Source organism: Elephas maximus, chromosome 2 (genome assembly GCF_024166365.1).
Source record: "Elephas maximus indicus isolate mEleMax1 chromosome 2, mEleMax1 primary haplotype, whole genome shotgun sequence".
Taxonomy (NCBI): domain Eukaryota; kingdom Metazoa; phylum Chordata; class Mammalia; order Proboscidea; family Elephantidae; genus Elephas; species Elephas maximus.
Window position 1 is genome coordinate 43,839,991 of NC_064820.1, and position 15,124 is coordinate 43,855,114.

The 15,124-nt window shown below is 44.3% G+C and overlaps 1 protein-coding gene across 2 annotated transcripts in view; it reads left to right on the plus strand.

Moving 5' to 3' along the window:
* The first annotated feature begins 488 nt into the window (after positions 1-488).
* EGFLAM (EGF like, fibronectin type III and laminin G domains) overlaps positions 489-15,124 on the plus strand; it is a 283,876-nt gene continuing 269,240 nt past the window's right edge. For both annotated transcript variants that reach the window (XM_049862604.1, XM_049862598.1), the window contains exon 1: positions 489-798. In XM_049862604.1, coding sequence (XP_049718561.1) covers positions 702-798 — 97 coding nt within the window. In that variant the 5' untranslated portion in view covers positions 489-701. The remainder of the gene's footprint in view (positions 799-15,124) is intronic.

Sequence of the window (15,124 nt, forward strand, 5' to 3'; positions counted from 1 at the left end):
CTCTCACCCCCCACGCACACTCTTGCAAACCACAAACCATCCCCCCTCCGTATCCCCTCAAGAGCGCTCGCCCCTAGAGCGACGAGCGCAATCTCTGGAGGTTTAAGGAAAAGTCACCAAGCTAGGTGGGAGAGACCTAGAGGGGCGCGGCAGGAGGAGGAAACAGTCGGGACAGAGAGGGGCTGCCAGATTTCTGGGTCAGGACCACAGCAGAGGCTCCCAGCCCCGCGTCTCTAGTGGTTGAAATCGGTCCCCCTGCCCCCGGATCTAAGTCCCCAGAGGAGAAGGGCTAAGCTGGGGGGTCGGAGAGGGGTGGGGGCGGGCTGTCTGCTCCCGAGGTGGGCGAAGTGTATATGGCCCCATGGCCTGCCCCTCTCACTTACACTGGCTGTAATTCCAACCCCGGCCGGTCCAGCCCCCTCCCTCCGAGGCCAGCCCAGCCCTCCCCGCCGGCCTCCTCCTCCACCTCCGCCCCCCTACAAGCCCTGCCGCTCGCAGCCGGCTTCACTCCGCACACCGACCTCCCGGCGGCTGTCGTGCCTCCTAGGACTCCCTCCTCGTCCTGCTCCACCCTGCTTAGCCGCCCACCTCCTCGCCCAGGCCTGGGGATTTGCCAGGACCGCGTCCCTCACGTCCCCCAGGAGACGCCCATTCCCTGTGCGCCCGGGACTTGGTGAAACTTTGCAGGCGCCAGCCGGGAAATGGATTTAATCAGAGGCATCCTGCTCCGACTCTTGCTCCTGGTTTCCAGCCTCGGACCCGGCGCTGTGTTGCTCCGGACGGCTCTCGGAAAACCAGGTAATATGCGCTCAGTCCGCTCCGGGGCACCACGTCCCGTGCGCCCCTGCCCTGGTCCATAGCGAGGGCGCAAAGTGGGCAACGCGTCGCCTCTCCCTCCCCGGACCAGCGGCAGCTTAACCGGGTTCAGCTCTTCTCAGACCTGAGAAAAGACGCAAGCCTCGGCACCCCTCCCCCCAGCCCAGGCGGCTCCAGGGATATTTATTTGTTAAAAGAATGATCTATTTTCCAGACACAAGAGAGGTGAAGGATTCTGTATTTGACCGCAGAGAGCTAAGTGTTGGGGCAGCAGCGATCCTGCTGTCTCAATTACAGAGGATTGCAACTGTGCAGAGGAGTCGAACAGCTCCTCCTTGCCTCTCTAAACATCTTATTGAATTCACATTGTCCAGAGCCCAGCCATTTCCTGTTAAGTGTTTGAAGGTTTGCCTGGAATCCCCTCTGCCCATGTCCGCCTGGCCCATGCACCATGTGGGGTGTGGACTTTGCTGGTAGGGTTCTCTTCCACTCTGGGGCAGTTTACTCGAAAGGCGCACACAGTGGGTTAATATTTACCACGTTTTGAACTCTCGTCTTTGCTATTTAAACAAAGATTTTAGGCTATTACAAAGGATTGGAGAAAACATGAGATCACAGCAACTTGCAGTTCCGCTAGTTGTGTAGGTAAAAGTCTTCGTGTTTTTTTGTCTCCTTTGATTTGTCTGCCTGTTATGAGATTATTCAAAGTAGTGCGTTCTTAACAATAAAGTTCCAAGCGTTATTTCCTGAATAATGATTTTCATTTTTTTTTTTTGCGGGACTATATTTAGAATTCTGAAAAATCTGTTTTTTCTTAGTTTACTTTGTAAGCAGAGGTTGTCTTATGGGATTAATTATATTTTATGAACAATGGGAAACAGTATAACTTTATTTGAATGCAGTCTGCAAAACCTCGCAGGAAGCGCAGTTTGTCTTCACAAATAATGTGTCTGTAACAAAGAGGCAAACCAGGAGAAATCTATCAGAGGGCAAAGAAAATAATCTTGGCAGGTTCCCATGTAGCTGCTTAAATATTTTTGCTGCTCAGGATCTCTCCATTTGGAAATATGACTTGTTGCCTGTCAGCTATGGCAGACACTGTCACTCTTCAGGCTGTGTCGCTCATCACCTGCGGCTTGATATCTATCTCGAAATTTAGGGTCATTACCATAATCTGCATCGTACTTAAATTATGAGCCATTTCATATTCAGGTTCTTCAATTCATTTTGGAGATAATAAGAGCAGTCCAAGGTAATACTATACCAAATTGTTTCCCTTTCTGTAATGCACGCATACACACATCTTTGAGAATTTCAAGGAAAGGCTCCTTCCTAACTTTCCTCTTTAAAATAACCACGTCATGATGAATTGCATTCCCCAGGTTAATTCACATAAAACCATCTAGTCACAATTTTTGAACATGCATAGTTATATCTGTAGTTCTTAAGCATGAGTGGAGCGTGAGATGTTCTCTTAAGGATAGATTTCAACCCATTTAAGCAGAATCAGGATGAAAATAGATAAAAAAGAAAGAAAACTAGTTCACAAAAGCCTGCTGTACAAAACTGCTCATGTGGTTCACCGTATTTTCTTTCTCATTTTTTTGTGGTTCTTCACCTAAAATGCATTCCATCTGGTTCACCCAGGGTCTCATTCTAATGGCAATGTCATGGACATACCATGTTGGTCTCTTTTGTTTTATGAAGCATAGACAGGATCCCGGTAGTGGAAACTCTACCTTTTAAATATTTTGACATTAAAATCATCAAATTTCTGTTAAAAAGAGTATTTCGCCTAGGTTTAGCCTAGAAGTTTCTATTGCTTTATAATTTTGTTCAGACTCTGCCTTTCAGGTTGGAAAACCGCTCCGATTAAAATGACAGCTACCTCATAAACTTCAGGGAAAAATTTCCTCCTGGGCTCATTTACATCTCTTGGAAAGACTAGTTTTTGATCCGGAAAATTGGTCCCCATTAAAAACTGAATGTGCCCAGCTTGCCTCTGATGTGAACAGCAACCAGCTAATTTATAATCTTCCCCAGACACCCTCAAATTCTGCTAGTACGCATATAGGAGTTTCTTTGTACCTGGTTTCCTCAATAGAAATTGGATTGTGTGCAGTATTCTGGGGGTATCATGCCACCATGCAGGCATACTGGAGCAGCCCTGATTTATCTGGATACCCTCCTTGTCTCCTCACACTCCTAAATCTATTTTGACAGCTACGGCTTTGTTGGAGAAGTCTTAGATTCAAAATTAACCTGAAAATTTCCCCATTCTCTTCCACCTCTGTGGAGAAATGACTAAGTAGCAGCTGCAAGTATGAGTCTAATTTGGGTGCTACACAGGCAACCGTCTCCACCCCAAGTTAGCTCATCTTCTGGCATTGAGCATTAATAACAAAACCTCTACATTTCCAAGAGTCACAAGAAATGACAGTTTGCAAATTAAGTCAAATTAAATAGTAATAATAACTAACACTAATCAATTGTTGACCTGGCACACACTGATTTATTTAATTAACCCAACAGCCATTTGAGCTGTGTCATCTGTTTCCATCAAGTTTGATTCCCACTCATAGCGACCCTACAGGACAGAGTAGAACTACCCCATAGGGTTTCCAAGGAGTGGCTGGAAGATTTGAACTGGCAGCCTTTTGGTTAGCAGCAGAGCTTTTAACCACTGTACCACAAGGGCTCCCTATAATAATTGTGGCTTAGAGAGGTTTTTTTTTTTTTTTTTTAGAGAAGTTAAATATTGCATCCAGGGTCACACAACTAGCAAATGGTGGAATGGGAGTTCAGGCTTTGATATTCAGGACCAGAAGCTGAGCTCTTAGCAGCCCTGGTAAGCAGAGACCTGTAGCCTGTCTTGGAGGATGTCTTCTAATGGCTGAGAGGAAGCTACCATGAAACAGAGACGTAGTGACCAGGCAGAGAGTGTTGCCCCTCTTACTCTGTGTGGGGAATCAGAAATACCAGTAAACATTTGTGCATGGGATTATATCCAGGCTTCCAAAGGCAACCGAGGTGAATAATACCCAGCTGGAGTTCTGGAAGCTGTCTACTGACCTCCATCCACGGAGATCAGGGTGATGATGAACCACTTGGTTTCTGTTGTTGGACTCCTGAGGGTTAAGACTTGGAAAGGCCAGAGTGTCCACTAGAATACCTGGAAGTAGAAAAGGGGACCTCCGAAGAAGCAGAAGTATAGGGCCCTGTCATTGTCCCAGGTCTTCGTGGTATGGAAACACTATTTATTGAATATCTTGCATTCCTTCTCACCAGTTGCTATTGCATCTATTTTGACTCATGGTGACCCCTGTGTTTGGAAGTAGATAGCCAGACCTTTCTTCCAAGGTGCCTCTGGGTGGATTCAAACTGCCAATGTTCTGGTTAGTTACTAGCTGAGTGCTTAACCAATTGTACCACTCAGGGACTCTTTTGCATTCCTTTTCAGATAAAAAATCGGAATCACAGACCTGGAAGAAAGTGAAAAACCTTCATTTTACAACAGGCAGAGGGTGGTTAAATGACTTGCCCAAGGTTCCATCAGCCACTGAACTGGGTCTAGTACCCAGGTCTCCCACACCCTGAGTGGTCTTTATTGCTTCTCCCTTAATCTGAGTCACACGAGGAAGTGAACGATGGACAGTTGTGCTGATGTGAGGCAGGAAGAAAGGAAGGGGAAATGCAGACACGTCTACTGGAACCAGCACATGACAAACCACACATATTCCCATAGGCAGATGGGTAATTTTTGCCTTTATTATTATTTTTTTTTTAGTCAGAGTTATTGAAGTATAATTTACATGCCATAGAATTCACCCTTTTTAGGTATTCCATTTGACGAGTTCTTGCAAATATACACAGTAATGTAACTACAACTAAGACCACAGTTGAAATAAAGAACATTTCTGTCACCCCGCAAGTTTCCTTGTGCCTCTTTGTAGCCGGTCTTCCTCTTCTTACTCCCAGTCCCTTGCAAGCACTGACCTGATTTCTGTCCCTGCAGCTTTGCCTTTACCAGAATGTCATACACTGAGTCTGGCTTCTTCCACTTCGTGCTTTTAAGATCCACCTATGTTGTTGCATGTATCAGTAGTTTGTTTTTTTTTATTGCTGAGTTGTGGTCCATTGTATAGACGTAGCACAGCCTGTTTCACCATTCACTAGTTGATGGACTTTTGGGTTGTTTCCAGTTTTAACTATTATGAAAAATAGCTATTATAACCATTCACATACAAATTTCCACAAGTCCATACAAATGAAATGTGTTTTCATTTCTCTTGGTTAAATAGGAGTAGGAGCAATACACCGTATGGTAGGTGCATGTTGAACTTCACAAGAAACTGCCAAATTGTTTTCCAAAAATGACTATACCCTTTTGCGTTCTGACCAGCAATATATGAACATCCTGTTTACTTCACATCTTCTACAGCACTTGGTACAGTCAGATGGTTTCTTTTGGTTTTGTTTTTAGCTCTTCTAATAGGTACATTTTAATAGGTACATAAGGAGCCCTGGTGGCACAGTGGTTAAAGTGCTTGGCCACTAACCCAAAGGTCAGAGGTTCAAACCCACCAGGAGGTCCCAGAGAGAAAGATGTGGCAGTCTGCTTCCATAAAGATTATAGCCTTGGAAATGCTACGGGGCAGTTCTACTCTGTCCTATACGGTGGCTATGAGTTGGAATAGACTCCATGGCAGTGGGCTTGCTTGGGTTTAACAGGTGCATAATGATATATCCTCATGGTTTTAATTTGCATTTCCCTAATGACTTATGGTTTTAAACATCTTTTCGTACACTTATTTGTCATCCATATCTTCTTTGTTGGAAACCCTGGTGGTGTAGTGGTTAAGAACTATGGCTGTTAACCAAAAGGTCAGCAGTTCGAAGCTACCAGGCACTCCTTGGAAACTCCATGGGGCAGTTCTACGCTGCCCCATAAGGTCCCTATGAGTCAGAATCGACTCAACGGCACAAGTTAATTTCTCATACAAAAATTTATAGGTATATTGTTATGAGACGTTAGTCGCAATCCCTATAATGTGACAGCACACTCCCCCTTTCTACCCCAGGTTTCCCATGTCCATCCAGCCAGCTCCTTTCCCTTCCTGCCTTCTCATCCCGCATCCGAACAGGAGCCTTCCATTTGGTCTTGTGAATCTGCTTGAACTAAGAAGTACACTCTTCATAAGTATTATTTTGTTTTATAGCCCCACCTAATCTTTGTCTGAACAGTGGGCTTCGGAAGTGGTTTTTGTTCTGGGTTAACAGAACGTCCAGGGGCCATGGCTTTGGGGTTCCTCCAATCTCAGTCAGACCATTAAGTCTGGTCTTTTTACAGGAATTTGAGTTCTTCTCCACACTTTCCTCCTGCTCCTTCAGGGACTCTCTGTTGTGTCCTCTGTCAAGTCGGTCACTGGCGGTAGCTGGGTACCATCTAGTTCTCCTGGACTGAGGCTGATGGAGTCTGGTTTACGTGGTCCCCTTGTCTCCTGGCCTAATATTTCCCTTGTGTCTTTGGTGTTCTTCTTTCTCCTTTGCTCCAAATGGGTTGGGACCAGTTGATGCACCTTAAATGGCCTCTCGCAAGCTTCTAAGATCCCAGACACCACTCACCGAAGTGGAATGGAGAACATTTTCTTAACAAACTTTGTTATGCCAGTTGACCTACATGTCCCTGAAACCATAGTCTCCAGACCCCAGCCCCAGCTAGTCTGTCCCTCAACGTGTTTGGTTGTTGTCATGGACTGAATTATGTCCCCCAAAAATGTGTGTATCAATTTGGCTGGACCATGATTCCCGGTATTGTGTGATTTTCCTGTATGTTGTAAGTCCTGCCTCTAGGATGTTTATGAGGGAAGATGGGCCGCAGTTGTGTTAGTGAGACAGGACTCTATAAGATTGGATTGTGTCTTGAGGGGATCTCTTGAGATATAAAAGAAAGAAGTGAGCAGAGAGACAAAGGGACTTCATGCGACCAAAAAAGCAGCACCAGGAGCAGAGCACGTCCTTTGGACCCAGAGTCCCTGGGCAGAGAAACTCCTAGTCTGGGGGAAGACTGATGTGAAGGCTGACGGAGAAAGAAAGCCTTCCCCTGGAGCTGATGCCCTGAGTTTAGACTTTTAGCCTACTTTATTGTAAGGAAATAAACTTCTCTTTGTTAAAGCCACCCACTTGTGGTATTTCTGTTATAGCAGCATAGGTGACTAAGACAGTTATGTTCAGGGAACTTCTTAGCTTTTGGTTTAGTCCAGTTGTGCTGACTTTCCCCATATTGTATGTTGTCTTTCCCTTTACCTAAGATGAATTCTTTATATACTCTGGATGCAAGTCCTATATCAGATATGTGTTTTGCAAATATTTTCTCTTGGGCTGTGACTTGTCTTTTTATTTTATTAATGGTATCTTTCAAAGAGCAGACATTTTAAATTTTTGATAAAGTTGATTGATCAATTTTTTAATGATTCATGCTTTTTTTTTTGCTTAGTCTCTGACTGAAAAGCTGTTTCCCTATGTTTTATTCTAGAAGTTTTCTAGGTTTTATATTAAGGGTGTGATTCATTTAATTTTTGTGTGAGGTGTGAGGTTGAGGTTTACTTTTTGTATATGGATATATTGACTTCGTTTTAGACGCAATCTTAATGTTGGGGGATTTCAGAGGCAAAGTGTTCCTCTGCCTTAGCATGCTAGCTGTAGCTCTCAGGCCGTACTGGCTGGTGCCATTAAGGCCTGTTCATCTCTTCATGCAGTACAAAGTGTAGAGATCTTTTTTTCTCTTGACAAAGTTTCTGTCAGTGGAATCTCTAGAGGTGTTCTTGCCATGGTATGTCTGGGGTTTGAGCCTGAGTGGTCAGGATGGGTGTAGCGGTGCTGAGAGCAGGGTAGGTTACTGAGTTAAAGATCAGTGCTGCCCAGTCCTTAGACTTATTTCTTTAAATAAAATCCATGGTGTGAGTTTACTCTCTGGCAGAGCGAAGGGCTGGAGAACTGCATGTGGGTTCCACCTTTCCTCTTACCTTTCCAGTTTGCCTGATGCCCAGGGTCAGTGACCAGAAGGCCAGATCAGGGTTCAGAGTTCAAGGTTTTCCCTGGAGGATTTCCCAGCCATCCCTAGGAGTCCCTGGGAGGTACAAATGGTTCACATGCTTGGCTGCTAACCAAAAGGTTGGAGGTTCATGTCCACCCAGAGGCACCTCCAAAGAAGGGCCTGGTGATCTACTTCCAAAAAAACATCCATCGAAAGCCCTATGGAGCAGAGCTCTACTCTGATACACACGGGGTCACCATGAGTCGGAACTGAGTCGGTGGCAACTACAACAAGGCACTTTTTCCTTTGCTATCTCTAGCACCTAGCTACTAGTGCCCCATGACAGTTAAGGCACTGTGGCAGAAAGGGTTTCCTTCGACGTTGTGTTTCATCAGCACTCCTACCCTCCTATTTGTTTCCACATGATATCTAATCCCTATAAAGATGCTTCTCTCTCAGGCTTTCTCTCTCTCATTCCTTCGATTCCCTTTGAGGTAAAGGGACAGAGAGGTCAAGGTCAGAGGTAAATGTTTGTTTCTCAACTTTCTCAAGGCAAAGTGACTTGGCCAGAAATGAACTGTTACTGTGGGTTTTTTTTTTTTTTTTTTTCTCCCTTACCCAGATCCCAGGGCTTTAATGTAACCTTACAATTCTTTTGGGAGTAGTTGTCCATCTGGTTATGGGTTATTATAGCTCTAAAGTGGCCCAGTGACTCAGAGCCAGATTCCTTGAAGACAGAGGCTAAAGCATCTGTGGCTGAGATGGGACCTCAGCTTCACAGAGTTATCCTGTGGATCTCACGTGCTCACAACCAGGACTGTAGCTTCTCCCAACTGACTGAATAAATGGTGCGATATCTTGTTTGAAGCAAAAAAAAATCTTTTGAGCTGGTCAAGACTCCTGCTCCCTGTCTTAGTCACTGCAAGGTAAGCTGCGTGGTTTGGAAGTACACCTGTTATTTCAGGGATGGAGAAAGGGAGAAGGTGAGGAAATACCACGGAGTCTAAATGGCAGTTTGTAGAGGAAACCCCAAAGACCCATCTTTGATTTCTTTGGTGTGGGCCTGCGTTGAAGAAGGACTCTAGAGTATAACTCCAGCCCCCCAAACAAGCTGGAAGGCATTTGTCCATTTGCAGAGCTACTAATTGATTGCACTGGGGCAAAAGAGACTCAGGTGTAAATCAAGCAAACCACTGCCAGCATAGGGAGCATCTTCCAGCAGGTCTTTGACCCTAGCAGGGCAAGCACTTGGTACATACTACTCTGAGATCTCTCTCCTGCATAACAAGAGTTACTGAGTAAAACTATGGGCCAGGAAAGTAATTCCCAAACTTCCATGTGGTTATGAGTTTTTGGAGTGCAGCCCAGGCATCTACCTTTTTAACAAGTACCCCAGGTGACTTCGATATATTGGTTCACAGCCCACACTTTGAGAAATGCCCAAGAAAGCTTTGCACAACCCTGGGCTCCTCCCACGTCCTCCTGTCCCCCTGTACCTGTGCCCCAGGCACTCTATGACATGCTAAGTCCCCCCGTCATTCCTCCACCCCAATCTGTGACTGCCAGTGCAGTGTAATGGGTTTCTCTTTTATATGGCCTTTCTGGCCTTGGATTTAATAATTCTGCCAAAAATGATTGGCTGGACCACAATCTTGCAAGGGATTGGTCAGTATACTGTGCAAATAGGGTACGTAAAACTACCTAATAGAATTAAGTGACCTTGTGGGAATTGGTCGACTACTATACAAATTGAGTGATTGTGTTCTATTGAGGGATTGGTCAGTTCATTGGCTGGGAGGGTCATGTCTTGAAATTGACTATAAGGGCTAATCCCACAGAGGTTGAGGGGGGCCTCACTAGCATCAAGAAGAGACTGGAGGGGAGCACGTCCTTTGGATCTGGGGCTTCTGCACTCAGAACCTCCTAGACACAGAAGCGAGAGAGAGAGAGAGCTGTATGTAACACTGAAGATGGCATGAGACAGCGAGAAATAGCTACAACCTTAGCAGAGCCCAGTGGCAGAAAAACAGCAGTGGCACCAGTACAAGTGGCAGGAGCCAGGAGACTAGCACAAGGCAGCTGCAATGGGCTTTCCAGCCCACAGAATTAGAGAGACCTAAGTGCCCTTGGACAGGAGGCTTGCTGACTGAGTGGGGTGCCTCTAAGCACTTGTTGGTGGACCTAAAGAGCTGTAACCCTTGTCTGAACAGGCCACCTGGCTGCTGGCACAGCCGAGAGAAAGGGTGCCTGCCTATAGGCATGGCTGAGAGAAGGGCCTGCCTGAGGGCACGGCTGAGAAGAAGCTCAGAGCTGTCTTGTTCAGAGGCTGTCCTGATTGAAGAACTATATCCTGTCTCCTGAATTATAGTCTGTTACTTCCAAGTTGATCCTGATCCCAAGTTGTAGCCTGTTACTTTCCTAATAAGCCATGTAATTGTGAATGTGGTCTGTGAGTTCTGTGTGACTGTTCCATTATCAAACCTAGCAGAGAACTGGAGCGTGCCATGGAGGGATGGCTGGTGTCAGTAATGGTGAAGAAGCTGGAGAGTGGGGATATATTTGACTTCTATCTCATAGGAATCAGCTTTGTGCTGATCTTGATTCTTATCCCTCCTCCTGAATGTAGACAGGCTCAGACACTAGATTATAGACAGTAACAGCGTACTCCCCTGGGCATCTGTATTTTAACTGGAACAACCCTGTCCTTACACTGTCAGTTTTGGGAGGTTGGATTTGTGGTCTTCCAAAAGCACTATGTGTCTTCTGAGCCAGGTCTTCCTCCTCCTAAAACCGTTTGATTTCCAACACACAGTAACCCCATGTGGGTCAGGGTAGAACTGTATTCCATAGGGTTTTCAATAGCTGAATTTTTGGAAATAGATCACGAGGCCTTTCTTCAAGGCGCCTGTGGGTGGACTCAAACCTCCAACTTTTACGTTAACCTCTAACTATTTGCACCACCCAGGGACTCCTCTTCTTCTCCTATTTCACCCTCTATTCTTCAACAGTCATTGAGAGATGGCTCCACAGAAGGAGGGAGGCCCTGCAGTGGCATTCACAAAGCCAGGTTGTATGCATATATAACAGCTGCGCCACACCCCCTCAGCCCCTTCTTTTAGCCTCCGTGGCTGGTTCTCCTGGCTGAACAGGGAGGCTTCCGTGCGGGTGCAGACTTTAGTGTCCAGTAAACCTAAATTAAAATCCTGGCTCTGCTTTTTAGTATTTACTTGGTGACTTTGGTCAAATTATATTAGCTCTGTAAACCTCGGTTTCCTCATCTGCAAAAGACGAGATAAGGAAAGAACTTACCCCAGAGGCTGCTTCTCATAGGGTAGCTGGGAGGATTCAATGAGTTTACACCTGTACTGATGGATTTAAAGGGCTTAGAAGACAGAAGCTTGAAGGCGATATTTAAGAAACTGGGATTGTTTAACCTGGACAAAGGGAAATAGAAAAACAAAAACCTTAAAGAATAGATGTATTTTCAGGTATCAGAAGTAATAAACACAGGCAGTTATGATTTCATGTGACTTTTATCCTTTCCCATGCGTGTTAATGTATGATTACATGTGATTTAATTTGTATCAGGCTGTAAACAATTTCAGATGAATCTGCACATTCGAAAGTCTTCGATCAACCACGTGCTTTGACTTCCAGTTTGGAGGATGGGGCTGTCAGGTTTGTGGTCTCACATGAATGGATTACCTTTGAGAAACAGTAACCCCACGAGTGGGATGACTTTGCCTGGCAATTGTCTTGGGGGAAGTGTTTGTTACAGGGTGTGGTAGGGAGAGCAGCTGTTCATGAACGAGAATTATCCACTGTTACATGACCGGGAGTCAGTGAAGTCTCTATTGCTCAGTAGATTTGAGTTATTCATGAGCCACCCCCTGTGACACAGAAAAATGGAGACCAAGCTCATCAGCTCTTTCTTTTCGCACTAATGATTCGTCCACGACTTCAGCTGTAAAAAAAATCTCCACTTGCCCCAGATAACTCCACCAGCTTAATTTAAGAATCAAAGGAAAGAAAACAAACAAGTGCTTTGAAAAAAGTGAAGTGCTATGCAAAGGTAGAATATTATTATCTAACAATAATAATTTGTTGTCGTTGTTGAAAATTGCCGTTGAGTCGATACAGACTCATGGGGACCCCGTATGTGCAGAGTGGAACTGCTCCATAGGGTTTTCAAGGCTATACCTTTTGGAAGCAGATCTCTAGACCTGTCTTCTGAGATGCCTCTGGGTGGGTTTGAACCACCAACCTTTTGGCTAGTAGTTGAGCACTTGACCTTTTCCTCCACCCAGTCACTGATGATAATAATAGAAAGTATTATTACCTTAACCAAGCAGACCAACTGAGGATACACTTTCTGACTCCTTGATCTCATTTCCCGTTCCTCCTTTCCCCACTCCCCTAAAGACACTTGCGGATTCTATTTACACCTGAATCTGCAAATCCGGAGCAATTTAAATCTTAACGTTTGTGTTTGCTGACAGGGCAGCCAAAATCCTGAATCAGATTTAATACAATGTTAATGTTATTTATTTTTCTTGGTGCAGTAAGTTTCTGTTAGCCATTTAATGGCTTACATTGTGCAAAAGGAGTTGTATCAGCAGGCGCTTTTCCGTAACATCTGGGCAGTTGGAAACATAATACTTAAATACAACCTGAGTTTAAAGCCTTCCTTGGACAGATGGCTAATTTTATTGATCTAATCCTGCTTTTAGGAATAGATCCCAAGATCCTCTGCTCGTAATTCTTGGAGTGAGCAGAGAAATAAATAAAATGGATGATGACTGTGAATTAGGCACCTGTTATATTGCCAGTAATTTATTTATTTGTTTTTTGAATATTTTAGTACAAACAATGACCATGTGAATTACATTGTCTCTACCCTAAGGGTGTTTATTTAACACTTGAAATGACCCAGGACACTAAGCCTAAAACAAAACCTGTTGCCATCGAGTTGCTTCCCACTCATAGTGACCTTATGGAACAGAGTAGAACTGCCCCATGGGGTTTCCAAGGAGCGGCTGGTGGAATCCAATGCCAACATTTTGGCTAGCAGCCAAGCTCTTAACCACTGAACTACCAGGGCTCCAATCCAGTATAGGAGACACCATTTCCATTTAAGAGATTGTTACTGTTGTTATCGGGTCGATTCTGACTTATAAGGACCCAATGTACAACAGAATGAAACTCTGCCCACAATCATTGCTATGTTTGAGCCCATTGTTGCAGCCACTGCGTCACTTCATCTCTTTGAGGGTCTTCCTCTTTTTCACAAACCTCTACTTTGCCAAGCATGATGTCATTCTCCAGGGACTGGTCCCTCCTGATAACATGTCCAAAGTAAGTGAGATGGAGTCTTGCCATCCTGTTTTCTAAGAAGCATTCTGGCTATACTGCTTTCAAGCCAGATGTATTTATTCTTCTGGCATCCGTGGTATATCCAGTATTCTTTGCCAACACCATAATTCAGAGGCATCAATTCTTCTTCAGTCTTTCTTATTCATTGTCTGCCTGTTGCATACATACGAGGTAATTGAAAATACCATGGCTTGGGTCAGGCGCACCTTAGTCCTCAAAGTGACTTCTTTGTTTTTTTAACACTTTAAAGAGGTCTTTTGAAGCAGATTTGCCCAAAGCCATTTGTCATTTAGTTTCTTGACTGCTGCTTCCATGGGCGTTGATTATGGATCCAAGTAAAATGAAATCCTTGACAGCTTCAGTATTGTCTCCATTTGTCATGATGCTGCTTATTGGTCTAGCTGTGAGGGTTTTTGTTTTCTTTATGTTGAGATGCAATCCATACTGGAAGCTGTATCTTTGATCTTCATCAGTAAGTGCTTCAAGTCCTCTTCACTTTCAACGAGCAAGGTTGGGTCATCTGCATATTTTGAGGGTGTTAATGAGTCTTCTACCAACCCTGATGCTGCATTCATGTTCCTATAGTCCAGCTTCTTTGATTATTTGCTCAGCATACAGATTGAATAAGTATGGTGAAAGGATACAACCCTGATGCACACCTTTCCTGATTTTAACCCGTGCAATATCTCCTTGTTCTGTTCAAACCACTGCCTCTTGGTCTATGTACAGATTTGTCAAGAGCACAATTAAGTTTTCTGGAATTCCTATTCTTTGAAATGTTGTCCATAATCTGTTATGATCCACACAGTCAAACGTCTTTGGGTAGTCAATAAAACACAGATAAACATCTTTCTGATATTCTCTGCTTTCAGCCAAGATCTTTCTGACATCAGCAATAATATCTCTTGTTCCACTTCTTGTTCTAAATCTGGCTTGAATTTGTGGCCGTTCCCTGTTGACGTACTGCTGAAGACTGTGCCATACCAGTGGTTAAGTCTTTTGAACTTCACCACTATCTTAGTTAGAAACCCACACTTCAGAGCTTGTTAGTTATCATTCGAAGGGCTTTAATACCAAGTTTAATGAGCCCTGCTGGCACAGTGGTTAAACGCTTGGCTGCTAGCCAAAAGGTTGGTAGTTCAAACCCATCAACCACTCCATAGGAGAAAAGACCTGTTGACTGCTCCTGTAAAGATTTACAGTCTAGGAAACCCTGTGGGCAATTGCTATGAGTCAGAATCAACTTGATGGCACACAATAACAAAAATATGAAGTCTGGAGTCTGGGTGGTACAAAAGTTTAACAAACTCTGCTGCTAACTGAAAGGTTCAAATCCACCCAGAGGCACCTTGGGAGAAAGGAAGAAAGGCCTGGCCATCTATTTCTGAACAATCAGCCATTGAAAACCATATGGAGCACAGTTCTACTCCGATGCACCTGAGGTCACCATAAGTTGGAATGAATTCCATGGTAACCAGTTTTAATATAAAATCCGTTCTCAAAGGTGGCTATGAAAATGCTTTGAATGATGTTATTTAAAAATCTACACTAAAGAGTTTGTTCATTAGTATAAATTATGTTTGAAATTTTTTTTCATCGATGAAATATATGATTAACTAGAAAGGTTGTACATGCCCCTCTGTTTTTGCGTAGACAAAGAATTCAGCAAGGCCAGCAGCCAAGCTACTTTGGAGTTAGGTTAGAGCCTAATTCCATTCTGTGTTTCCCCTAACTTAACAGGAAACTCAATTTCCCGATCCCACTAGATGGTGGGATCCTGGTCCCGCTCTTAGAATATTGATGTACTCTCTCAGCGTGAGCCATTCAGTTAGGTGCATGCATTAAACAGGGTAGTTAACACGAGCTGCTGTAACAAACAACCCCAAATCTCATTGGCTT